The following is a 26,695-nucleotide window of genomic DNA, read 5'->3' as shown; positions in this document are numbered from 1 at the left end:
TGGCGCTTGGATGCCCTCTTTTGGCGGCCTTTGTTAATGCAGTTCGGCGCAGGACGGATATATCGACAGTGCGGTTATATCGACATTTTTTCCAACTCCCGAGAATATCGATATAACGAGACTTTACTGTGTATATATATATATATATATATATATATATATATATATATATATATATATATATATATATATATATATATATATATATATATACAGTGAGACCTCAACTTACAAACACCTTATCTGACAAACTTTTCATCTTAAGAACCTCTAATTTATGAAAATTAAACCTTATAATAAGCACTATTTTCATAATACACACCCGCCACGGCTGGCGGAGTGATCTTCGGCGGAAGCACGCGACCGAACAGCGCTCCAGCCGGCGCTACTTTGCACACCCCCTCTCATTGAATGCACACGTCGATCGCCTACTTGGAGCTTTTTGCTGATAATTTTACTATGATGGGACCGAAAAAAAAACACCACAGGCTCGTGTTCCCAGGAAGACACAAAATAAAATCACTGGTCTCACTGTATGTATGTATGTATGTATGTATGTATGTATGTATGTATGTATGTATGTATGTATGTATGTGTGTGTGTGTGTGTGTGTGTGTGTGTGTGTGTGTGTGTGTGTGTGTGTGTGTGTGTGTGTGTGTGTGTGTGTGTGTGTGTGTGTGCGTGCGCGCGTGCGTGCGCGCGCGCGTGTATATATATATATCGATGAGAAGGTTTCTTCAGCCGTCATCTGTACAAATGTGAAGGTTTCGGACGTTTCGCCTCCTATCCAAGAGGCTTCGTCAGCGAACTAAAGTCTGACTGGTCGTATCGGCCCCATATATATATCCCTAATGTCCAGACATGGTGGCGCCGGACACGGCTATGATAGGTCCCTAATCTCAGGTTGGGGGGGTAGAGGACCCCTCCCTGTGGCCCCACTGGTTGTTCCTACATTCCTGACTAACGACTGGCCTATTACCCCCACTCCCACCGGTATCACCTCATCAGCATAACGACCCTCATCAGCATTACGAAAGTTGCCTAACCTGTTTTGCCTAAGCAGGCTATTGTATGAACGATCCAAATTGAACCTCACCCCACTAGACCGGTTTAATGAAGGATTTTGTTGTTTTATAAGAATCGCTTCTTTTACCCCCCTTTCAAACCATCTATGTTCTTTCGCTAAGATTTTAACCTCATTGTCGTCAAATGAGTGGTTGCTAGCTTTTAGGTGCAGATGTACTGCCGATTGAGGTCCACTTGTATTATCCGTGCGATGTTGATAAAGTCTTTTTTTGAGAATTTGTTGAGTCTCCCCAATGTACTGCTCTTTACAATTTTCATTCTTACAATGTATGGAATAAACTACATTACTTTGTTTTTCATTTGGTAGCCTATCTTTTGGATGCACTAATTTTTGCCTTAACGTGTTTATCGGTTTGAAATAAGTAGGAATTTTATGTTGCCAAAGGACTCTTTGTAATTTTTCAGAAAAAAGATTGATGCTGATGAGGGTCGTTATGCTGATGAGGTGATACCGGTGGGAGTGGGGGTAATAGGCCAGTCGTTAGTCAGGAATGTAGGAACAACCAGTGGGGCCACAGGGAGGGGTCCTCTACCCCCCCAACCTGAGAGTAGGGACCTATCATAGCCGTGTCCGGCGCCACCATGTCTGGACATTAGGGATATATATATGGGGCCGATACGACCAGTCAGACTTTAGTTCGCTGACGAAGCCTCTTGGATAGGAGGCGAAACGTCCGAAACCTTCACATTTGTACAGATGACGGCTGAAGAAACCTTCTCATCGATGGACCACTCCTGTACGACTGAGAGCTTACACAGACGTGTATATATATATATATGTATGTATATGTGTGTGTGTGTGTGTGTGTGTGTGTGTGTGTGTGTGTGTGTGTGTGTGTGTGTGTGTGTGTGTGTGTGTGTGTGTGTGTGTGTGTGTGTGTGTGTGTGTGTGTGTGTGTGTGTGTGTGTGTGTGTGTGTGTATATGAGGGCACAATTTGAACCGTGCACTTCCTCATCGTTTTTTTGTCCACGTTATCACTGTCAAAAGGGTTTTTTTGCCTGCCATTTTATTTTTTCTTAGAACCGATCCAATTTGCCTTTGAAAAATCCTTGGAAAATCTCCAAGTCAATTCAGGTTTTTAGGGGTTATGTGCGTTTTATTTGCAGCTCCAGCTTCTGGTGGAGATCGTATGGCCGCTTTTCATCTTCTTCATCCTGATCGGCGTGCGCCTCAGTTACCCGCCCTACGAGCAGCACCAATGTGAGTCCGTCTTTGTTTCAGTGGACCGATGCAACCAGGCGTCACTTTGTCACGTCGCTGCGTCACGTTGACCTTTGCGCACGCGCCAAACCTGCGTTTCACATCAAGCTCACTCAAGCCAGCTAGCCAGCGAGCGATCGATTGATAAGCCGGTCCAGCTTGTCAACGTTGGCTCAGTCGTCGAGCCTCTTCATTTGTCTTTTTATCTTTTTTGTCCCTCCTTTTATCTTTCTTTATGGACACCATAAGTGGGTGATGTCAGCTGCTGAAGGTCGACTTTGTCTCGGCGGTCAATGGACAAATGTCACCGGAAAAGCCATTGACAGGAATTTGTTTTTGTTTGTTTGCTGGGTTGGTTTGACTCTTTTTATACCGTGTTTTTGGGGATCGACTCTCTTGGGGATCGAGCCTTGGCGCTCATCGACTTGGATGTGATCGCAGGCTGAAACGAGAAAGAACGTAGCTTTGACAGAAAATGAAGAGCGGGACTCAACTCCACTCAAGTGTTATTTCTAGACCAAGTTAAAACAACCGACCCGGTCTACAAAGTTCTCTTTTAATAGCAGAAGTACAGTAATACCTGGCTTACGAATTTAATTGGTTCCCAGACAGAGTGTGTAAGGTGAAAAGTGTGTATCCCAAAAATTCATTTACCATAGGAAACCATTAAAATGAGAATAATACGTTCCCAGGTCCCCATAAAACATAATGTTCTACTTTCTAATTTTCTAAGCCTTAAAGGACAACCGACGTATCCGGACAAGTTGTGTCCATAATTTGTAAAATGGTCCCCATAAAACATAATTTTGTAAGCCTTGACACGACCCAAAATATACCATATTTCATGTATAATAAATGTGCTATGGTATTACAATTGAAGAAATAAACTGTAGTGTCTAATAAAGTCGTTTTATTTACCTTTGTGATGGTCGTTGATGGCTTGATTGACCGGTTTCATCAGCATTAAACACTTGATGAGGAACGTAGCCTTCTTCTTTCACCATATTTATGATACTTGCACTATGTACAGTTTTTTATGAAACGATTTTTGCACATTTACAGTATACAGTTGACATTTTTATTTTGCTATGCGTAGAATATCTTGTTTTCTATGCTCCCCCCCCCCCACCCCCTTTCAAATTGCTGCTGTGGACTGCAAATTTCCCCATTGTGGGACGAATAAAGGTTTTCCCATTCTGATTCTGATAGCTGCGATAATTTTACCTTGTTCCTCATCAATTGTGTTCTGTTTAGCTGGGCTGATAGCTTTTTTCATCAAGTGTGCAGATGGCTTGTGGAGCCTGATTGATGGGATATTTTAACCTTGCAGTCTACACCCTGCTGTTGAACTATCAAAGTTGAAACGAGTCCAAATGTCACTGTTTTTTATCCATTTTCTCACTCTCTCACTGTCGTCTGGCTGTCTCTTTAATGTTTAACCCCCCCCCCGCCCCTCACTGCTGCATTTTTGACCAATCACGTGGCTTTAACCGAAGACTGGGGGTGGGGAATAGAGGAGAAAAACAGTCGGCTGCCATTTTCTTGTTAGAAAGGGCTCGTTCGCCAACGACATATCACGCATTGTGGCGCTCCATGTGTATGCCAAGGTAAAATCTTCATAAATGTAACTGAAAGGTTCGTAAGCCAAGGGTTTCATAAACCAAGGTATCACTGTAACTCCAACATCAAATTAGCAACAAAGACGGGAGAGAGCACACAAAAGATTCAAGTCAAATTCGGGATATCTGCCGAGTCCAAAGTCAAACAACAGGAATGAGTTGGAAGACAAGTTGGAAAGATGGGCAGCGAGGGGAGCGGGAAGTCATTGCAAAGAGACGGGGCGGTGACAGAAAAGGCCTCGTCCCCTCAGGACCTGCGCTTCGTTCTCACTACTTCGACTAGCACTTGGTCCTCAGACGTGTGAGGTGGGGCTGCACCGTTTCAAGGTTAAACAATGTAAATATGAACTCTCGAATGTGGACGGAGCCAGAGAAGAGAGGCCAGAATTTGAGCATGGTTCTACAAGCGTCTGTGTAAGCTCTCAGTCGTACAGGAGTGGTCGATCGAAGAGAAGGTTTCTTTAGCCGTCATCTGTCATTCTTTGAAGGTGTCGGATGTTTCGCTTCTTATCCAAGAAACTTCGTCAGCAAAGTAAAGTCTTACCGGTAGTTTAGGCCATATATATATATATATTCCTACTGTCCAGAGGTGGCGGTGCCATACTCTGCTATGATTGGTCCCTGCTCTCAGGTTGGGGAGAGCAGAGTACTACTCCCTGCGGCTACACTGATTACTTCTATTGTCCTGACTGATTACTTCTATGGTCCTGCCTGATAATGGGGTCTACGACTGGCCTGATTGCCCCATTTGCTCTGGTATCACCTCATCAGCATAACTAAGCCTATGTTGCCTAATAAGTCAGTTGTTCGAACGTTCCAAATTAAACCTCACCCCACCATGGCGATTTAGTGAAGGGGTTTGCTGTTTTATGAAAATAGGCCAGTGGCAGCCTTTGGGACCAACTGGAGACCCTTGACGAAGGATCAAAGGAGCATACGTTCCCGTCATCCAGACGAGATGTGACTGCGTGAATCGCAGTTTCAAAGTGCTCTCAAGAAATTAGTGGCTCGACTTGAACCGGCTGCCGTAGATGAAAGAAAGAGATTGACAAGCGCACCAATTTACCCCTCCAATTTCAAATCACGGACCCGTTTTCGAGACTGCTCAGGAGATAAGGAGCCCAGGTGGCCCATGTGGGAAGGCTGCGATACGCGAGGGCATGAAAAGTGACCTCAATGAGAAAAGCAGCAGAGGCCCCAGAGTTGAAGCCTGTGGAACACCTCACAACATGAACAGGAAGAAGTTAAGTTTGTGTGGAACGTCGTAGAAGAGAAAGAAAGAATGAAAAGGCATAGAAGATCCAAAGAAACTCATTTTTATAATAATAATAATAATAATACATTTTATTTGTAAGCGCGGGCGGCCCGGTAGTCGAGTGGTTAGCACACTGGCTTCACAGTGCAGAGGTCGCCGGTTCGCGTCCCGGTCCGGCCTCCCTGTGTGGAGTTTGCATGTTCTCTCCGCGTGGGTTTTCTCCGGGTCCTCCGGTTTCCTCCCACACTCCAAAAACATGCATGGCAGGCAGATTAACCACTCCAAATTGTCCCTAGGTGTGAGTGTGAGAGTGACTGTTGTACGTATGTCTTTGTGTGCCCTGCGATTGGCTGGCAACCAATTCAGGGTGTCCCCCGCCTCGTGCCCGAAGACAGCTGAGATAGGCTCCAGCAACCCCCGCGACCCTAATGAGGAATAAGCGGTACGCAAAATGAGATGAGATTTGTAAGCGCCTTTCAAAACTCTCAAGGTCACTTTACAGTGACAGGATCAGTTGTTCAGCATTCACTCAACCCGGAAGTAACTCAAATAGATAGAAAGCTAGATAGCTAGCTAGCCAATCGATAGCCAACTGTTACCCAGCTAGATAGCTAGCCAGCCAGATAACCATATAGCTGATAGCTAGCTAGATAGCCGGCCAGGGAGCTAGATAGCAAATAGCTAGCTAGCGAGATATCAGCTAGATAGCTGGATAATAATAACAATAATACATTTCATTTGTAAGCGCCTTTCAAAACTCTCAAGGTCACTTTACAGTCACAGGATCAGTTTTTCTGTGGGTGAGCAGCGGCAGCCACACGCGCCAGCATTCACTCAACCCGGAAGTAACTCAAATAGATAGAAAGCTAGCTAGCTAGCTAGCCAACAGATACCCAGCTAGATAGCGAGCCAGCCAGATAACCATATAGCTAATAGGTAGATAGATAGCCGGCCCTGGAGCTAGATAGCAAATAGATAACAAATGGCTAGCTAGCGAGATAGCCTGCTAGATAGCTGGATAATAATAATAATACAGTAAAGTCTCGTTATATCGATATTCAAGGGAGTCCGAAAAAATATCGATATAACCGGGACTATCGATATATCCGATATCGATATAACGAGACTTTACTGTAATACATTTCATTTCATTTGTAAGCGCCTTTCAAAACTCTCAAGGTCACTTTACAGTCACAGGATCAGTTTTTTTGTGGGCGTCAATCCTTTCTTCAAATCCCTTTCATTTCACTCTTGTCCACTATTTTTTTTTATCTGTTGAAACAGGAAGTGACAAACCCTTCCCTAAATTTGATGCTGACCAAATCAAAAGCCCGACAGTGACTGATTCCCGTCACAGCCGTGTGTGTTCTTGTGTGTGTGTGTGTGTGTGTGCTTGTGAGCGCATGTGTGTGCTACGGAATTGTTGGTGGAATGTGCGCTGCGGTGATTCAGCCGCTCTGTAACCTGTGGTGACTTGTCGTCGGCGAGCCCGCCGCCCTCCAAAGCCGCCATCCTACCGAATGTCCCGCTCCGGCTGTGCTCTTCATTTTGCTCACAGCGTTTCCAAGCAAATGCCGCTGTCATGTTGCAAATTCAGTTTAGAAGATGACCACTGGATTTGAAAGTCAATAATTTGGATTTACCTTTATTAGTCTCGCAGTGGAGAAATTTACATTTCACAGCAGCAAAGTTATGAAAGAAGTAGATAAAACAAAATGCGCTATCTTGAAGTCAAAAGAACACAAAAAAAATAATATGACAACACGGCAAGACAAAGACAGTGTATGCATTCATTCTTAAGCACTTTCTGTACCCTCTTTGGTACATGAAGCAGCTAGAAATAAAAGAGGAGAGAGAGGATCAAAGTGTCCTTTTCACCAGTGGATCAGGAACGTCAGGGTGGAATGCAAACCTCTACAAAAAAACAACAATGCAAAACATCAGTCACACTCCCACGGATGCGCAAGCACACGCACACACACACACACACACACACGCACACACACGCACACACACACACACACACACACACACACACACACACACACACACACACACACACACACACACACACACACAGGCCCGAGTTCTACCAGTTGTGCACTTTTTAATCAGAGTTCATTTGTTTTTTTTCTTCGTTTATGCAATGTTTGAAATAGCGTCTGCCCGGACGCCCAGGGCGTCCAACTTTTCCGTCGGGCGTACAACTTACAAAATGTCTCAGCCCGGGTGGCCGACAAAAAAACAAAAACAAAAAAAGAAAGATTTTTTTTCAAATCAAACGTTTGCTTTATTTAGTAAAGCAAACGTTTGAACGAAGATTTGGAAATCATAATAAATTATTCCAATTTCGAAATCTTCATTCAATTTGAAAATGTCTGAATTTCGGTTCGTTTGTCAATTTGCATAGTCGGCACGGCAGCCAATCAGAAGCCTGCTTCGTGCCTCCGTCTTTCCCGAGCGTTGTAAGGTTGTGCATTATCATATCACAAAGTAGATGCGCAGAACCTCAGCCCTAGAAGAAAGATTCAAAAGAAGCTAACAAAATTCATGACGCTACAAAACGTAAACGTACATTATCCCGTGACTGTAAAGTGGACTTGAGAGTTTTGAAACGCGCTTAGAAATTGAACGTCCATTAAAAGCATCGTGGAAAGAGGAGTTCATGTGGGTAGCAGCAGAGTGTATGGACAAACGACCAACATCAATTAAAGGACAACCGACGTCACTTTTATGTTTTTTAACTGACATCAGAAAAACGTTTGATAGCATCTAAAATACCCAAAACACGCAGTATGATATTTTTAGTCAAATGCAAAACACCAATAAAAATGACTTAAAGTGTCCAAAATCTGCAAAAGATTGAGCTGCGAATTGGGCATTTTCAGAAAGTCCCGCCCCCAGTTCGTGACATCACGCCAAGACGTCTTGCATTGCTGGAGAATCCAAACAATGGCTTCAGATTCGGAGAATATGCTTTCTTGTTACACATCCAGTTATGAATATGATTCAAATAGTTCTGAAGAGGAAATCATACATGTTTGCAATCGATTAAAGATTTATTCCATGCCATTTTGAGGCAACATTGGGGCAACAATGGATCATCAGAAAAGAGGCACAAAATGGCGACCTCCAGTGGCCACCTGCGCTTACACAGGCTGTACAGCAAAATACATTGACGCGATGGAAGGACGCTACAATGCGTCTTTTTTACGGTCAGGGGGCGGTCCTTTCATGACGTCACGTACGGACTCGTCACCAACTCAAAAACAAGACTTCCTGAATATTCAGAGCGAGTCTTAAAACGTAAACTATAGCAATATGCGGTGGAATCTTATTAAAATACGCTCAGTAGAAGTCATTTGAAGCCATTTTACAAATTATGGACACAACTTATCCGGAGACGTTGGTTGTCCTTTAAGTAAGGGAGCAGATGTGGTAGGTACATCCTTCATAAAAACAATCCTTAAAAACAGTTTTTTTGCGATTGGGCGTCTTATTCTGTTTCAAGTTGCATACCTGTAAACCTTGGCTAATAGCTGCCCTTATAAATGATTACAATTCCCGTATAAGAGTTGCAGTATGCCGTACATTATTTGAAATGATAAAAAAACGCTAACACGGCGGAAATGCAGTTTACTGCGCAATCGCACATTATGCTTTCATAATCGACTGTACGCAGCGATAAAAAATATATACATATGATTGAGTATTACTTTTGCTCCCCTTATTAATGATTGCAATTACCCTTATAAAGCGATAATAAACCTTACAAACACAACCCGACACATAATTATTTACTTAATAGCAAGAATAAAAACATGCTGGATCAGCACTAGATACGAAGTGTTTGGTCAATGTGACATGAGACTTGCTTTTGGCTACATTTTCTATGTGTCCGGCAGTTTTAAAGCGGCTCTTTAGATCGTAAAATCCACTTGCAGCAACTTTTACATCCTTTTTACATGGAATGCAGAATGAAAACTGAGGACCTTTTGTCATCGATCTTATCCATCCATCACCCATTCGTTTTGGTGGCGACCCGATCCTAGAGTTTTTCTCTTCTTACTTGGCGGTTCTCCCATGCCTACTTCTACAGTGTGACACGCATGCGCATATCACGCTTCATCGACAAAGACTCGATAACCGCAGAATTTTTTTTTATCGTATAAAAGTTGTTATACAGCGTACACAATTCAAAATGATGAAAAAAAGGTATAAAATACAGGGAGAACGTATAAGTTGACAGCAATACATCTGTGTAAGCTCTCAGTCGTACAGGAGTGGTCCATCGATGAAAAGGTTTCTTCAGCTGTCATCTGTACTTCTTTGAAGGTATCGGACGTTTCGCTTCTTCTTATCCAAGAGGAAACTTCGTCAGTGCTGACGAAGTTTCTTGGATAAGAAGCAGCGAAACATCCGACACCTTCAAAAAAGTGCAGATGACAGCTGAAGAAACATTTTCATCGTATAAGTTGACAGGTATGAAGTTGTGAAAAATGGGGCAGGCAACTTTATGGCCGGGCAGGCAACTTTTCAGAGTTGTCTACCTTGGTGTCCGGTAATGTTTTGTCATGAGTTTGAGACACTGGTTTATGATTAGTTTTAGTTGTGTCAACGTCGGGAGAATTTGTCAGGGGGCAAATGAAGGGACTAAAAGAAAAAAAAAAAATACCAACTCAGTGCCAAATGAGTGACTCTATTTGGTGATGTGAGGAGGACTTGAGTCAGCAACGTTGGCTGGTTGTCGTCATTTGTAATCTAATCGGGGGGCCGTAAAAGGCCTCCGTGGCCTCCGTGGCCTCGGCTCAAGGCCGCCACTCTTGACTTTGCGTTTGGCGTCCGCAGGTCACTTCCCCAACAAGGCCATGCCGTCGGCAGGCACCTTGCCATGGATCCAGGGAATCCTCTGCAACGCCAACAACCCGTGCTTCCGGGGCCCCACGCCGGGCGAGTCGCCGGGCGTCGTCGGCAACTTCAACGACTCCATGTGAGACGCGTGTCCGTGCCAGTCCAGTCTGGTCCGCCACTTGCCCGCAGCCTTCCCGGCGCGTCGATTTGGCTTTCGCTCCCAGTTTGCCTCAGGTTTCGAGTGAGCGTTTCCAAATTTGAGCTTCCAAGACGGTTCTGGGTTCGGGCGTCTGCTCTCAAACCAGCGTGGCTACCCCAAGTCGTCTCTCGCCGGTCTCGTGCTTTCATGTGCGGCTTTCATCTCGACCTTTGAGTTTTAAAGGACAACCGACACCATTTTTATTTGTTTTCTAACTGACATCAGAAAAACGTTTTATAGCATCTAAAATACCCAAAACACAAAGGCTGATATTTTTTGTCAAATGCAAAGTACCAATAAAAATGACTTAAAGTGTCCTAAAACTGCCACAAAATGAGCTCGGAACTGGGCAGATTCAGAAAGTCCCGCCCCCTTGTTCGTGACGTCACTATTGGTCACACACTGCCTTGCTCCAGAATCAAAACAATGGCTTCAGAGAGTTCAGATTCGGAGAAGATGCTTTCTTGTTACTTATCCAGCTATGAATATGATTCAAATAGTTCTGAAGTTCTGAGGAAAGCATAAATGTTTGCAATTGATTAAAGAAGTCCTTCCGTATCAATTCGAGCCGTCTGGACTCCAATGTAGCGCCCAGAAAATGCACAAGATGGCGCACAAGCTACGTTGGAAATGGGCTGATTTGTCTGCTGGGAATTTGTGTAAACTTACACAGTCTTTATGCGTGGTACCGCAATTGGCTGCGACACACAACGATTCACCATCGTGTTATTTATGTAGTTTTCCTTCTAATTTCCTTCTAAATATACACAGTGTTTTCAGATGAAAAAAGTACCCAAAATGCATTGTGTGTCGCTTTCTCGGTCTGGGGCGTTCCCTCCATGACGTCACTTAGGGCATCGTCATCAACTTGAAAACAAGACTTCCTGAATATTCAGCGCGAGTCTTAAAACGTAAAATATAGCTATACACGGTGGAATCTTTGTAAAATGCGCCCAGTGGAAGTCATATGAAGTTACAAATTATGGACACAACTTGTGTGGAGGTGTCAGTTGTCCTTTAAAGGTGGCTCGGGGCTTCGTACGAGGGTTGCCATCCTGGGTCTGAGGTGTTTTAAGCCATGGCCGGGCTGTCCGGTTTGAGCTCGTCGGCAGCTGCGCTCTGGTCACGTGGGTCTGATGGGGGTTTTGTGTGCGCAGAATTTCGCGTCTCTTCTCCGACGCCAAGAAGATTCTTCTGTACAGTCAGAATGACAAAAACCTGGAGGGCTTCAAGGAGCTCGCTCGCGCCCTCCGAGAGCTCCAGAGCAGCAAAACAGGTACGACAACACACCCTCATCATCATTATTGGGTCAAAAATTCATTTTCTTCTCCTGGTTCTGTTCTTCGCTGGTGTGGGTGGTATATTTAATCACCAGGAATCAAAGTGATGAACAGAAAGATTTTTTTAATCTTGGGCAGCAGAGAAAGAGAAAATGCTCTTCACAGGAGGAGGAGGGGCTGGCCAAGAGGAGAGAAGCCTCTGCTCTCCCCCACAGATGTTATTTATACAGAGGGCGGGAATGACATCATTTCAAAAGGAGCCTATCAGCTACGCGTTAAGGGTTGAAACATGATATTAGACTGAAATAAGAATGGTTGAGTAACAGTACACACTACAAATGCGTAAAGTTATAAGGTAAATTACACACACACACACACACACACACATATATATATATATATATATATTTTTTTTTTTCCTCAAACCTTCTTTTGATGATTGCATATGGCTCTCCGATAAAACTAAATACATATTCTCGCTTTTTCGCCGTTCATTTCCTGTTGGGGCTGCAATTGCCGGAAAGCGCAATTTTGATTGGATGACACTGACCTGGGTAGGCAGAAAGCACTATTTTGATTGGATGATACTGGCCGTCATGTTGAAACAGGTAAATGCCCCTTTAAATGAGCCCGACGAGTAAAAAAGGCTAGCTAGCAGTAACTTCGCATATGGACCCGGCAAGTTGAATTTCATTTCGATCATTTGGCTGGAGTTTTACCAATCATGAGGAACGGAAAGAAATTCATGTTAACGGTGAGGACTATCACAAAGTTATTTTAAATAATACATTCTGCCATTTTGTTGAAAAGTGGCCACGCGTGCATGTTTGCGTGCGTGTTTGCATGTGTGTGTGTGTGTGTGTGTGTGTGTGTGTGTGTGTGTGTGTGTGTGTGTGTGTGTGTGTGTGTGTGTGTATGTGCTCGCGTGTGTGTGGCTCACTGAAAAACATTTCTAAATATTTTACTTTTATGGCTCTCTTAGTCAAAAAGGTTCCCGACCCCTGATATATCGTAACAACCTAGACTAAATTTAGACAAATACAAATGAGTAGAGAATAAGAAACATTGGATGTTTCAGAATGTGCATATATAAAATAGTCCTATCAATCATCTTCAACGTGGTTTGGTCTTTACAAGCGCGTCGGCTGGATCGGCCAGTTACTTTGGATATAGAGCGTGCCGATAACTTCACTTGGCATCCTGGCGTATTTGACGGCAGGCATCGCGGCCGTCAGTCAAATGTCGAGTCCGAAGAGTGGCTCGCGGGCGGATTGACGGGCAACGGGAGCGCCGTGATGGCTCCAGAAGAGGACGTGAATCAAAGGCCAGACGGCTATTAGCGGTCGTGGAAGTAAGCAACTTGCAAAGTGTCGCGGCCAGACGATCAAGTAAAATCAACCCGTCGTGAGCAAAAGTGCGCTATTTCTCGTTTGGGCGTTCCGCGACGGACCTCGGCTTTATCGATGCCATTCGATAACCTTTCGAAACCGGCCACTCCATTCCATCAAGCCATTAATGACCATCACAAAGGTAAATAAAACAACTATTATACAGTACAGTTTATTTCTTTAATTATAATACCATAGCACATTTATTATACATAAAATAAGGTATATTTTGTGTAGTTTTAAGGCTTAGAAAATTAGAAAGTAGAAAATTATGTTTTATGGGGACCTGGGATCGGATTATTCTCATTTTAATGGTTTCCTATTGGAAATTAATTTTTGGGATACACACTTTTTGCCTCACACTCTCTGTCTGGGAACCAATTAAGTTCGTAAGCCAAGGTATCACTGTTTTTATTTATTTCCGACATTGGTCAACCCCTGAAATAACACTTTGGATGGATGATGAAGTAAAAAAGGTGGTTGCTATTGTTTTTTTTTTTTTTGCTTGGGGTTTTTTCCCCCCATCCTTCTGCCAAAGAAATGCGATGCAAGCTTTGCAGGCAGGTTAACTGGATAAGTTAGCCTTTTTGGTATGCTAGCTAACATGCTTGAGAACGGAGAACATTTGTCTTTGTCCTGCACTTTTCTTTGTTTTCTTGAACACCCAACAAATGGAATTTTCCGCTTTGTCTTTCTCGGCTTGAGTTTCCAACCTGCTCCGACCTGCTTTTATTACAGCGGGAACGAGCTGCCCCTGCATGCATGTGCGCGTAGCGCATGCCCATCTCTTTACAAGAACCAATTGGAGACTGAGAACTCCTGAACTCCCAAATGAACGTTTGCAGTGGGAGGGCGAGCCGATCAGGCGGCAGCATTGCCATGACTAACTCATGTTCGCTCACTTGTTGGGTTTTTTCTTGCCAGTTTCACGCTTCTTTTGAAGTTGTACTTTTGGCGTTGCCATGCCGAGCAGCCCTTTGGCGGCAGGGGCGCCAGATCCTCGAAGAAGCTGTTTCTGCTGCAATGAGAGTGGCTTAACAATTCTTTTGACAGTCGATTTATTGATTGGTTTTGTCAAAGAATCAAAGGAAAATGAAATCGCTTAAGTTTTACGGAGCAGAAAACGAATCCTTATTAAATTGTCTGTAAACTCTCAGTAGTACAGGATTGGTCCATCGACGAGAAGGTTTCTTGAGCGGTCATCTGTACTTCGTCATCTGTACTTCGTACGTTTCGCTTCTTATCCAAGAGGCTTCGTCAGCGACTAAAATTGTTTTGCTGGTAGTTTTGGCCCTATATATATCCCTACTGTCCAGACGTGGCGGTGCCGGATGCTGCTATGATAGGTCCCTGCTCTCAGGTTGGGGGGAGCAGAGGACTATACCCTGAGGCTACAGGTACTCTATTGTCCTGACTGATGACTTCTATTGTCCTGCCTGATAATAGGGTCTACGACTGGCCTGATTGCCTCATTTGCTCTCGTATCGCCTCATCAGAATAACTAAGCCTATGTTGCGTAAGAGGTCTGTTGTATGAATGATCCAAATTAAACCTCACCCCACCATGGCGATTTAGTGAGGGTTTTGCTGTTTTATAAAAATAGCTTCTTTTACTCCTCTTTCAAACCATCTATTTTCTTTCTAAGATTTTAACCTCACTGTCGTCAAATGTATGGTTGCTAGCTTTTAGGTGCATCGGTACCACAGATTGAGGCCCACTAGTATTATCCCTGCGATGTTGATAGTCTTTTTTTGAGAATGTGTTTAGTCTCCCCAATGTATTGCTCTTTACAATTTTCATTCTTACAATGTATTGAATAAACTACGTTACTTTGTAATTTTAAGCAGATTCTTTACTTACAGACAGTGTAGGTGTTTCAAATAGCTGACATGTTTCGGCGACTGCTTCCGCCTACGTTACTTTGTTTTTCATTTGGCAGCCTATCTTTTGAATGCACAAAATTTTGCCTTAAAGTGTTTATCGGTTTGAAATAAGTAGGAATTTTGTGTTGTCAAAGGACTTGTTTTTTTCTGAAATCCCTGCAATTTAAAAACCCCTTGGTCTGTAACGTCTGTCAAAAAATTGGCGGATTTGTCAATTGTTGTTTTTCAAAATAAAATCATATCCCCAAAAAAGAGTAGCTACCGCCCAATGACTGGTGAGGAAAAATGTATTCCGAGTCAGGTCTTCGCACACCAAACCCGTCTAATTATAGATCGTGCTCGGTAGCAACGGGCTTCGCGCGTACCCGAAACAGATACCTGGTCTCGCTAATTGCCCGTCCTTAGTTAAGTGTAAGTAAGTCTTCTTCTTCTTTTCCTTTCGGCTTTTCCCTTCAAGGGTAGCCACAGCGAATCAGTGTCCTCCATCTCAGTCTCTTTTGTGCATCCTCTTCTCTCACACCAGCTACCTTCATGTCCTCTTTGACCACATTCATAAACCTCCTCTTCGGTCTTCCTCTCGGTCTCCTGCCTGGCAGTTCAAGGCTCAGGATCCTTCTCCCGATATAGTCACTCTCTCTCCTCTGGACATGCCCAAACCATCTCAGTCTGGCCTCTCTGACTTTCTCTCCAATGCCTCTAATATGAGTTGTCCCTCTAATGTACTCATTCCTGATCCTATCCAACCTGGTCACTCCCAAAGAAAACCTCAACATCTTCATCTCTGCTACCTCCAGCTCTGCTTCTTTATTTTCTTCAGTGGCACTGTCTCCAGTCCAAACATCATGGCTGGTCTCACCACCGTTTTATACACCTTTCCTTTCATCCTAGCTGAAACCCTTCTATCACACATCACACCTGACATTTTTCTCCAGCCGTTCCAGCTTGCCTGGACACGCTTCTTCATCTCTTTTCCACACTATCCATTGTTCTGGACAGTTGACCGCAAGTACTTAAAAATCCTCCACCTTCTTTATCTCTTCTCCCTGTAGCATCACTCTTGCACTTGGATCCCTCATTCACACATATTCCGTCTTGCTGCGCTGATCTTCATTCCTCTCCGTCCTTAGTTAAGTGTATTCAAAGTAAACGTTTGCTGGACCATTTGTGCAAGACCTCTGGACAATTGACTACTTGAAGGTGTGAAATAATCATCAATCTGTTTGTGTGTGTGTTTCAGGCTTCAAGGTGAAGCACTTCCTACAAGATGAGGAGACTTTGTCCAGCTTCCTGTTGAAAAACGCATCCTTTCCGGCTTCCATGGTGGATCAAATCCTGGAGGCCGACGTCAACCTGGAGCAGGTCAGCATCACATCACCATCGATCAATCAATCGATCGATCCACCGAGTGTCATGCGTGCTTGTGTTCAGGTGCTCTTGAGCGGGTTTGGGCTACGCCTGCGCGACATGTGTCCTCGCAGGCCGGGCGGCCGCAGCCTGCGGGAGTTTGTCAACATCATCGACCCTGTGACCGCTGCGATGGTACAGGAAGTGGTGTGCGCCGCCCAGCTCGTGTGGCTGGACCGTGCCGAACGGCACTTCCTGGACAACGTGGACTTCCTCAAACCGATCTTGGTAAGACGCACGCCCGTCTCAGGCAGCGGGTGCGGGCAAGCGAGCGTGTCAAGACACATTTCTTTCCTTTTGTCCATGGTTTCGCTCTGTGTCGCCCCAGGCGATGTGTGTTTTTTTCACAGCACAGTAAAGGCAAAGTAAGTGGGCGCAGCCTGAGCATGGGCGTCCGAGCGCACCGCCTTCTTGAATGCTCGTTTTCAATAGCAATAGGCTACAGCAAGATGAACAGAATAAGAAGGACTTTGTAGCCTGATGAGGCGTCACCACTTTTGGTGTCCAAGGCTCCACTAATATGAGTGAGTGAGTGATGGCCAAAAAAATTACAATCAAAATGACGTTTTCAAATTCATACAGAAATACAAATGAATAGAAACTCAAACTGTGTTTTAGATCAGTAAAACATGATTCCGATATGATCTTGGTTTTATTCCCTGGTGCTTTGTACTATCTTTGAGACTGCTTTATTTCCTGTATATGACCATGCACTGAGCTTTGTTACGGCTTCAGCTATTTTTCCCCCACCCTCTGAAGTAACCATGGGGTATGTGTGAAATATTTCCTCTCTTCACTTCTTTTTATTTAGCTATCTATCTACAGTGTATTTGGCTATCTAGCTGGCTATCTGGCTTGCTGGATATCTGGCTATCTGGCTGGCTATCTACCTATCACTTTATTTTCTATCTATTAGCTATTTAGCTGTCTCGCTGGCTATCTAGCTAGCTATCTATTATCTATCTAGCTGGCTCGCTGGCTATCTAGCTAGCTCGCTATTAGCTATCTAATTGGCTGTCTAGCTAGTTATTAGCTATCTGTTAGCTAGCTATTTAGCTTTCTATCTATTTCAGTTATTCCAGGTTGAGTGAACGCTGGCGCCTGTGGCTGCCGCTGCTCACCCACAGAAAAACTGATCCTCTGACTGTAAAGTGACCTTGAGAGTTTTGAAAGGTGCTTATAAATGAAATTTATTATTATTAATATCCAGCAGATACCAGTGGCCTTGGACATAGCTTGTGGAAATGTCATATCTAAATCTGTAGTGCGTTGATCGTGTTGAGATCTTCAGTGTTTTCGCGATGCATTTGGGTGAATAAAGACTTGAGATGGTCCTTCTTGTTTAGATTATACAAGTAGGATGTTTATTCGCCAGAGCACATAAAGCAACCGCTCCTCTCATCGTACAAGAAGTCACTGACTTTAATCGCTGTTCAAGGACCGGATGTAGCGTTGTGGCTGGGTTGCCAGATTCGCTCAACATCCAGCATTATGTATCATTTACAGTGATACCTCAGTTTACGAACCCCTTGTCGTATGAACTTTTCGGTTTACGAACGTTAAATTCATGAAAATTTTACCTTGGCATACAAACTGTTTTTCGGGACACACATGGAGCGCCACAATGACTGCTGTGTTGTTCGATAACGAGCCCATTCTCCTAACAAGAAAATGGCAGCTGACTCATTTTTGTCCTCAGTTCCCCGCCCCCAGTCTTCAGTTAAAGCCACGTGATTGGTCAAGAACGCAGCAGTGAGGGGAGGTAGTTTAAACATTAAAGAGACATGCAGACGACAGAGAGAGTGAGAAAATGGATAGAAAACAGTGAAATTTGGACTCGTTTCAACTTTGATAGTTCAAAGGCAGAGTGTAGACTGCAAGGTTAAAATTCCCATCAATCACACATCACAAATAACCCACACAGGCCATCTGTACACTTGATGCAAAAAGCTATCAACCCAGCCAAACAGAACACAATTGATGAGGAACAAGGTAAAGTTATCGCAGAGAAAGCACCTACAAGGGATCATTCTTCAAGATGGTGAAAGAAGAAGCCTACGTTCCTCATCAAGTGTTTAATGCTGATGAAACCGGCCACTCCATTCCATCAAGTCATCACCGACCATCACAAAAGCTTAGAACATTATAGTAAAGTAGAAAATTATGTTTTATGGGGACCTGGGAACGGATTATTCTAATTTTAATGGTTTCCTATGGGGAATTAATTTTTGGGATACACACTTTTCGCCTTCTACACTCTGTCTGGGAACCAATTAAGTTCGTAAGCCAATGTATCACTGTATCTTACTAAAGATTATTACAGCTTTGCACAAAATGAGGATACAAAATAACTGTTTCTTAACAGAACGCCGCAGGGGTTGCTCAAATGTGGCCATGTGAATCCCCTTGAGAGCGATTGCAATGAAGGCCGACAGAACAAAGCGTCACACGACATAAAACGGCAGTGGCCGCTGTTGAGCCTCATGTTTGCGGCTCTGTGTATGTTTGTGTGTCTCAGAGGGATGTCCGATCGGACCCTGAAGCCATCCGGGGGGTTTCCATTGCAACCAACAAGCTGCTGGACAGTCTTGGCTCGTTGGCCGTGCAGGTAGGACGCCACATGCAATTTCGCAAGCAGGACTCGATGTCAAGGAAAGACTCTGCGGGAAGTTGGCTTCTCAGAGTGTGTGCTGGACGTGTGCATGAGCGACAGAGAGCGTTCGCTCGTGAAGAAAATTGTGAAAAGTCATGTTAGCAACTTCATAGTCAGGACACCCGATGTCTCAGCTGAACAAAGAATCAGAACCAACAAACACACTGCGTGCGTGCGTACGCGCGTGTGTGTATGTGTGTGAGTGTGCGTGCGCTTGCGTGCGTGCGTGTTCCCCTGTGTGAGTGCGTGAGCGTCACCAGCTGTCTTGGCCTCGTTGACCTATGCAGTCAGTGGAAACATCTGGAAGTGACTTTCTTTTGTCACATGATTTTACATTGCCATTGGGTTCCGTTTGATCCGATGTTGTCACACGTCTAAAAATCAAAGGTTTTAAAGGACAACCGACACCATTTTTTTGTTTCCTAACTGACATCTGAAAAACGTTTTATAGCATCTAAAATACCCAAAACACGCAGGCTGATATTTTTAGTCAAATGCAAAACACCAATAAAAATGACATAAAGTGTCCCAAAACTGCCACAAAATGACCTCACAAAGTCCCGCCCCCTTGTTCGTGACGTCACTATTGGTCACACACTGCCTTGCTCCAGAATCAAAACAATGGCTCCAGAGAGTTCAGATTCCAAGAATATGCTTTCTTGTTACTCATCCAGTTATGAATATGATTCAAATAGTTCTGAAGAGGAAAGCATAAATGTTTGCAATCGATTAAAGAAGTCCTTCCGTATCAATTCGAGCCGTCTGGACTCCAATGTAGCGCCCAGAAAAAGCACAAGATGGCGCTCAAGCTCTGTTGGGAATGGGCTGATTTGTCCGCTGGGAATTTGTGTAAACGTACACCTTCTTTATGCGTGTTACCGCAATTGGCTGCGACACACAACGATTCACCATCGCGTTATTTATGTAGTTCTCCTTCTAAATTCACCATAAACACTGTGTTTTCAGATGGAAAAAAAGTACCCAAAATGCATTGTGTGTTGCTTTCTCGGTCACGGGCAATCCCTCCATGACGTCACTTCGGGGATCGTCATCAACTCGAAAACAAGACTTCCTGAATATTCAGAGCGAGTCTTAGAACGTAAAATATAGCTATATGCGGTGGAATCTTTATAACATGTGCTCCGTAGAAGTCATTTGAAGTGATTTTATAAATTATGGACACAACTTGTCTGGAGGTGTCTGTTGTCCTTTAATAAGGACCAAAAAGTGAAGATGCTCCAAGGGAGGACACCAATTGGAGAACACAAACATCTTCAATTCACTGCATATAACCAGACATTCTTGTTTGATGGTAATCGCCCTCCCCCCCCAAAAAATAGATGGGCTCTCCATCTCCCTTTTGGTATCCCAAAACTATGGCAAGCTGTTTTCCAACTTGAAACGCATTTCTCGCGCTCCCATTTCAATCGATGCTTGTGCTGCAGCTGGCTGGCATGAAGAGCTGGATGGACCTGAGGAAGGAGATCGCCTTCCTCACGCGCAACGCCACATCCTCTCCCAGCGCCATGTACCAGGCCGTGTCGCGCATCGTCTGCGGCCATCCCGAGGGCGGCGGCCTGCAGATCAAGTCTCTCAACTGGTACGAGGACAGCAACTACAAGGCGCTCTTTGGAAACCACAACAGCAGTGAGGACGACGCCACCCTGCGCTACGACAACTCCTCCAGTCAGTTGGCCGAGATTCCGTCCGCCTCGCGCCGCCCTTCCGGTTGGCCGTCTGCGTACCGCCGCTTCCCATGCCGCCCGCCTGATAGTGTTGACTTCTCTTTGCGCCGGTGCCCACACCGTGCTTCCTGTCCTGTCAGTGTCACACTTCCCGCCACGCTCGTTGGTAGGATGTTACTTCATCTGTGTGGACTTGTTACTGGTCTGCTGACTTTTTCTTCTTCCATCTTGGCGCTTTGTAAGAGTAAAAAGACGGCATTTGTAAAAAGGCGGCGGCGGCAAGCCTCAGGATGGGTGATGTGAGTTATCACGTCAAACTGTTTGATATCCCTCATGTGAAACCTTTGCAGCTCCTTTCTGCAACGGTCTGGTGAGGGACATGGACTCCAACCCCATGTCCAGGATGATCTGGGAAGCGGTGAAGCCCCTGCTAATGGGGAAAATCCTCTACACTCCCGACACGCCCGCCACTCGGAGGGTCATCCACGAAGTGAGGACGCCACATCCTCTTTGCTCACCTACGGCGTGTCGGACCACACTCGTTTGACTGCGCTGCTTTCAGGTGAACCGGACATTTCAGGAGCTGGGCGTGTTCAGGGACTTGGAGGGAATGTGGCAAGAGATGCGACCCAAATTTTGGAACTTCCTGGAGAACGGTGAACAGATCAACCTGCTGCGGGTAATCAACGTCTTTGGCTTGCAATCTTTCTTGGACCCCATTCTCTGGAAATGAGAATCCATGGAGGGAGGCCAAATGCGTCAAAGCGCGTGTTCCTTCCGTTTTAGTCCCTGCTGAAAAACAACGTGACCGCCGCCTACTTCCAGACCCACTTGGCCGACACTGACTGGACCGTGGCCGACGTCTCCAACTTCCTGTCCAGGCACGCTGACCAGCGTCGACCGATCGGCGGCGCCCTCACCTGGAGGGACGTCTTCAACGAGACCGACCAGGCCATCACCGGCATTTCCCGCTTCATGGAGGTGAGTTTCGGAATACGGCACTTGCGTAGGGTCGGCATTGACTAGCGAGGCCTCTCGCTAAGGCTTTGAGCTTGGGCTGTGAGCTTGGTCTTTTCTCAAGTGTCGCTCAACTGCGATTCATTTCAGTGCGTAAATCTGGACAAACTGCAGCCCATGCCCACTGAGGAGCACATGATCAACGAGTCCATGGTTCTACTAGAGGACAGGAAGTTTTGGGCCGGGATTGTCTTCCCAGACGTTGGCCCCAACGACACAGAGCTTGCCCCCAACATCAGCTACAAAATCCGCATGGACATCGACAGCGTGGAGCGGACCAACAAGATCAAAGACGCGTAAGGTCTCGCGTGGGCTGCGTACGGTTAAGCGCAGAAGTTTGGCAGCGGTGCTCTGCGTCTGCAATGTGCTTTGTGGGCTTCTTCCCAGGTACTGGGACCCGGGACCTCGGGCGGACCCCTTTGAGGACATGCGCTACCTTTGGGGTGGCTTCTCCTACCTGCAAGATGTTGTGGAGCAGGCCCTCGTCCGAGCCATGACGGGCACCAAGGAGAAGACGGGCGTCTACATCCAGCAGATGCCCTACCCATGCTACGTGGACGACATGTACGGCGCGGTTGGAGATGGCGGAGGCTCGCCAAGCGGGCGCCGACTCTGGAGCGCGCTGACTCGCTCTCGCTCTCTGCACCCTCAGCTTCCTGCGGGTGATGAGCCGCTCCATGCCGCTCTTCATGACGCTGGCCTGGATGTTCTCCGTGTCCATCATCCTGAAGAGTGTGGTGTACGAGAAGGAGGCGCGTCTGAAGGAGACCATGAGGATCATGGGACTGGACAACGGCATTCTATGGTTCAGCTGGTTCGTCAGCAGCCTGATTCCTCTGCTCATCAGCGCCGGACTGCTGGTGCTGATGCTCAAGGTCAGCTGGCTTTAACCCCTTTTCCCCAAACGATTCAAGGCTGCTTCGTTGACGCCGTGGGCCATCTCTGGTTGATTTTGGTCCGCGGGTGGTTGAATCTAGGCTCCTCTGAGTGTTTGCGGGCTACTTATGGGCTGGATTGTGGTCCACCCGTCTGTTTGCGCCGGTGGTCCAGTGTCAGTTGTCTGGGTCAATAAATCCCGGCTGGTTGTGGTTTGGTTGTCTCATTGTGTGTGCTCCGGTAGATTGCTCTCCGTTTGTGTGATATATAGATCGGGGGTGGGGTCGTCGTGTCGGAAGGCTGGCCGGGGGCGCCATCTTGAGCTCAACCAAATCGAGGAATTAACGTTCATATGGAAATAAAGACGTATCGGTCACCTGACCTGGCCAAGCGCTGCGTGTAAATCATTTAACCACATTCTCCCCTTCGGATGTCCGCGCGATTCGGTGGTTAAAAGCAGCACCTAATCTGGACGATTTCCGATTGTCTGACTGTCTGGGCTCAAGCCACTCAGGCGATTACCATCGGCGTGACGATGCGTCCATCGCACTTACAGGATTCTCTGTCCCTCAGAAAGGAAACTTGCTACCGTACAGCGACAGCGGCGTGGTCTTCCTCTTCCTGGCGTCCTTCGCCGTGGTGACCATCATGCAGTGCTTTCTCATCAGCACGGCCTTTGCCCGAGCAAATTTGGCCGCCGCCTGCGGGGGAATCATCTACTTCACCCTTTACTTGCCTTACGTACTCTGCGTGGCTTGGCAGGATCACATCGGGTTTGGCGCCAAAGTCTTTGCGGTGAGGAGGTCCTGGCGGTGTCGCTTGCTGGGGGGTTTCCGCTTGGACTCATGAGTCTGACGCTGCTATCTCCCGCAGAGTCTCCTGTCGCCAGTGGCGTTTGGTTTTGGCTGCGAGTACTTTGCTCTGTTTGAGGAGCAGGGCGTCGGCATCCAATGGAAGAATCTGGTGGCCAGTCCCCTGGAGGAAGACGACTTTAGCCTGCGCACTGCCATTATCATCATGTACTTTGACTCCTTCCTGTACGGACTCCTCACCTGGTACATGGAAGCCGTCTTTCCAGGTGGGAGACGTTTTCTTACTCCGTCACATTGAGTGGTGTGCGCCTTTCTGATTAGGTCGGAACGCAAGTGAGAAAACATTGATTCCCGGTCGAGGCTTACTTCGTCCGAGCTCGAGAGAATTTGACACAATGTGACTTTGGGACCTCAAAGCAGACCAATAAAATAAGATAAATTGAACAGTACGCCAGAGGGCAGAGTAGCACAAGGACACGAGTCACTGAACCAAAGTTAATGCCAGGATTGGGAGTCAAGAAAACTTAAGAACGTTTACTATTTTACTCCAACCCACAATGGCAAGTGCACCAACAATTGTTTAATTGTGCAATTTTACATTAAGAAACAAGGGCAAAGGCGAAGCTAGATGAGTTGACAAGTATTGTCCATGGGGAACACAGAGTAACAATCCCTTGATTTGTCTTTCAATGGAGAAATTCTCCAAAAATATGCGCTGCTGCAGAGGCGCCATCTGGAAAGGGGGAGTAAAACCCAACAACAGAAAACAAGCGCCGGTCATAGTCAGTCACGAACCTCCTCATTCACCTGCACCAAAGAATCCGGCGTACACATACGCAGCAACCTCCGCCCATTTGCGCTACCCAGGACGCCGCACGAGGAATGAAAGTACACGACAGACACATACGGTGACGGCATTTTCATTCGTGAGAAACCAATCAGACTCTCAGTCCAGGTGTTTGTGTGTGGCAGGCCAGTACGGGATCCCTCGTCCGTGGTACTTCCCCGTCACCAAGTCCTACTGGCTCGGGGATGAGGACAACAAGTCCGCCCAAGTCCCTCTGCGCCACAGAGGCAAGCCCGCCGGTGAGAATGCCGAGAAAGGCTCAGTAAATGGGAAGGTCTGATCAGGAGAAGGTAGAGAAGTCGGGACAAAATTGGTGCGTGTGTCGGTCCTATGCAGCGGTGTGCACGGAAGAGGAACCCTCTCACCTCCAGCTTGGCGTCTACATCGAGAACCTTGTCAAGGTTTATCGGCACAGAAAGAAGCCGGCAGTGGACGGGCTGACACTGGGCTTTTACGAGGGACAAATCACCTCCTTCTTGGGACACAACGGCGCCGGAAAGACCACCACCATGTGAGTCTGAGCAAGCGCGAGCCACAAAGGGGAGAGTGACTCAACCGTACCATCGCCGCAGGTCCATCCTCACCGGTCTGTTCCCGCCCACCTCTGGTACCGCCTACATTCTGGGTCGAGACATCCGCACAGAACTAAGCGCCATCCGTCAGAGTCTGGGCGTTTGCCCTCAACACAACGTCCTCTTCAGCATGTGAGGGGTCCTCCGGGCGCCGCTTTGTCCCTCTTGAGGACAGCTGCCGACAACCTTTCCCTCTCTCCCTCTTGCACAGGTTGACGGCGGAGGAGCACATCTGGTTCTACGCCCGACTCAAAGGCCTGTCGGAGGAACAGGTGAAAGGCGAGATGGAGCAGATCCTCCAGGACACGGGCCTGCCGCACAAACGCAAGTCAAAGACCAGCACGCTCTCCGGCGGCATGCAGAGGAAGCTGTCCGTGGCCTTGGCTTTTGTCGGGGGTTCAAAGGTGGTGATCTTGGACGAGCCCACGGCTGGAGTGGATCCTTACGCTCGAAGAGGAATCTGGGATCTGCTGCTCAAGTACCGACAGGGTGAGTTTCTGCTCTTTGCAGACGTGGGCGAGCTCAATTTGAGAGCCCAGCGTGCGGTGCGCCCTCAGGTCGCACCATCATCTTGTCCACTCACCACATGGACGAGGCCGATATCCTGGGCGACCGCATTGCAATCATCTCGCATGGGAACTTGTGCTGCGTGGGATCTTCGTTGTATCTCAAAAATCAGCTCGGAACAGGCTACTACCTGACCCTGGTCAAAAAGGACCCAGAGTCCTCGCTCGGCTCCTCATCCGGCAGCGCGTCCTTCACCAAGAAGGTCAGCTGGCACTGTGTGCCGCCTTTTGACAAAATGCAGACAAGAGTCGAGTCACCCGGGCCCCTGCCTGCTTACGTTACAGGACGAGAGGGGTTCCGTCAGCAGCAGTGACGCCGGACTGGGCAGCGAACAGGAAAGCGACGCTGCCACCGTTGGTGAGCGGTGCCTCGCCTCCTCGGCTTTGCTGCAGAACCTCGCGTTCATCTTTTGTCTCCCTCGTTAGAAAACGGACAGGCGGCGGGACTCTGCGATGCCTTGCTCCCCCCGGTGGACACATCCCAGGTCTCTGGCCTGATCCTGCGCCACATCCCTGGCGCCCGCATGGTAGAGGACCTGGGACACGAGCTGACCTTTGTCCTGCCCTACTCTGCCGCCAAGGACGGAGCCTTTGTGGAGCTTTTCCGTGAAATGGACAACAATCTGAGTGACCTGAACATCTCCAGTTACGGCGTATCCGACACCACCTTGGAGGAGGTGGGACACTCTCCGAGCCCTAAACGCAGTGCTTCCCAAGCGCATCTGTGCTCTGACGGAGGTTGTGCCATTGAAAATCATTGTCCTGCCACTCCAAAGGACATGTGATTGTTCATCTGTGGACGATAGCAACATATCAATCCAAAGAGACCTAACAATGAGGCCCTTTCTCAGTCCCAGACCTTTGTCTGTCTATGGTGTATTTCTCCTGTTTGTCAAGTCAAAGGTCTCTGGGCATAAATACAGGTCGAGGAAATCCACTTCCACTCCCCTCCCCATACCAATTTCGTTGTATGCTTTTTCTTTCCGCAGATTTTCCTGAAAGTGGCCGAAGATAACGGCGTGGATACGGATGTGCCCTCAGGTAACGTCCCGTGATTGACACGCTTGACGTGCACCGACCTCGCGCAGCTTCGACCGCGGACTCATTTGCGCCCGTCGGCGTTAGCAGACGGCACACTTCCCATCCAGCGACGACGGCGTACTCACGCCTTTGGAGGAGGCGACCCTCAGAGCTGCCTGAGACCTCTAACGGACGAGCGCGACGACGACATGGCTGACGGTACGTGCCGCCGATTAGGCGGTCGCGCACGTTTGCGCCCGCTAGCTCTGTGATGGACCTTCGTTATTCCAGAGAGTCAAGAAACAGACAGGTTGAAGTGTGTTGGAAAAGGATCGACCAAAGTGAGCGGTTGGAATTTGACCAAACAGCAGTTTGTGGCACTCATGTGGAAGAGATTTCTTTTCGCCCGGCGCTCCCGTAAAGGATTCTTTGCCCAGGTGGGCTCCCGTTGCCCACTCGCCAGTGGTGTTTCTCAAATTA

General features: G+C 46.8%; 1 protein-coding gene across 1 annotated transcript in view; it reads left to right on the top strand.

Annotated features, from left to right (window-relative positions):
- LOC148902451 (phospholipid-transporting ATPase ABCA1-like) overlaps positions 1 to 26,695 on the top strand; it is a 39,259-nt gene that overhangs the window by 2,037 nt on the left and 10,527 nt on the right. Inside the window, exons 3-27 of the mRNA XM_088990995.1 lie at positions 2,195 to 2,288; positions 10,011 to 10,152; positions 11,370 to 11,488; positions 16,001 to 16,122; positions 16,192 to 16,395; positions 18,686 to 18,775; positions 20,266 to 20,506; positions 20,856 to 20,995; positions 21,068 to 21,184; positions 21,292 to 21,486; positions 21,613 to 21,818; positions 21,910 to 22,086; positions 22,175 to 22,397; positions 22,972 to 23,193; positions 23,272 to 23,476; positions 24,183 to 24,296; positions 24,394 to 24,568; positions 24,630 to 24,761; positions 24,841 to 25,118; positions 25,187 to 25,398; positions 25,481 to 25,553; positions 25,622 to 25,872; positions 26,185 to 26,236; positions 26,324 to 26,434; positions 26,507 to 26,652. Of these exons, the coding sequence (XP_088847121.1) occupies positions 2,195 to 2,288; positions 10,011 to 10,152; positions 11,370 to 11,488; positions 16,001 to 16,122; positions 16,192 to 16,395; positions 18,686 to 18,775; positions 20,266 to 20,506; positions 20,856 to 20,995; positions 21,068 to 21,184; positions 21,292 to 21,486; positions 21,613 to 21,818; positions 21,910 to 22,086; positions 22,175 to 22,397; positions 22,972 to 23,193; positions 23,272 to 23,476; positions 24,183 to 24,296; positions 24,394 to 24,568; positions 24,630 to 24,761; positions 24,841 to 25,118; positions 25,187 to 25,398; positions 25,481 to 25,553; positions 25,622 to 25,872; positions 26,185 to 26,236; positions 26,324 to 26,434; positions 26,507 to 26,652 (4,041 nt within the window). The remainder of the gene's footprint in view (positions 1 to 2,194; positions 2,289 to 10,010; positions 10,153 to 11,369; positions 11,489 to 16,000; positions 16,123 to 16,191; positions 16,396 to 18,685; positions 18,776 to 20,265; positions 20,507 to 20,855; positions 20,996 to 21,067; positions 21,185 to 21,291; positions 21,487 to 21,612; positions 21,819 to 21,909; positions 22,087 to 22,174; positions 22,398 to 22,971; positions 23,194 to 23,271; positions 23,477 to 24,182; positions 24,297 to 24,393; positions 24,569 to 24,629; positions 24,762 to 24,840; positions 25,119 to 25,186; positions 25,399 to 25,480; positions 25,554 to 25,621; positions 25,873 to 26,184; positions 26,237 to 26,323; positions 26,435 to 26,506; positions 26,653 to 26,695) is intronic.

This window comes from Hippocampus bargibanti, linkage group LG02 (genome assembly GCF_051943395.1).
Source record: "Hippocampus bargibanti isolate YZ-2025 linkage group LG02, ASM5194339v1, whole genome shotgun sequence".
NCBI classification, from domain to species: domain Eukaryota; kingdom Metazoa; phylum Chordata; class Actinopteri; order Syngnathiformes; family Syngnathidae; genus Hippocampus; species Hippocampus bargibanti.
Note: the sequence above shows the minus strand (reverse complement) of the source record. Positions and strands in the feature narration are given on the sequence as shown.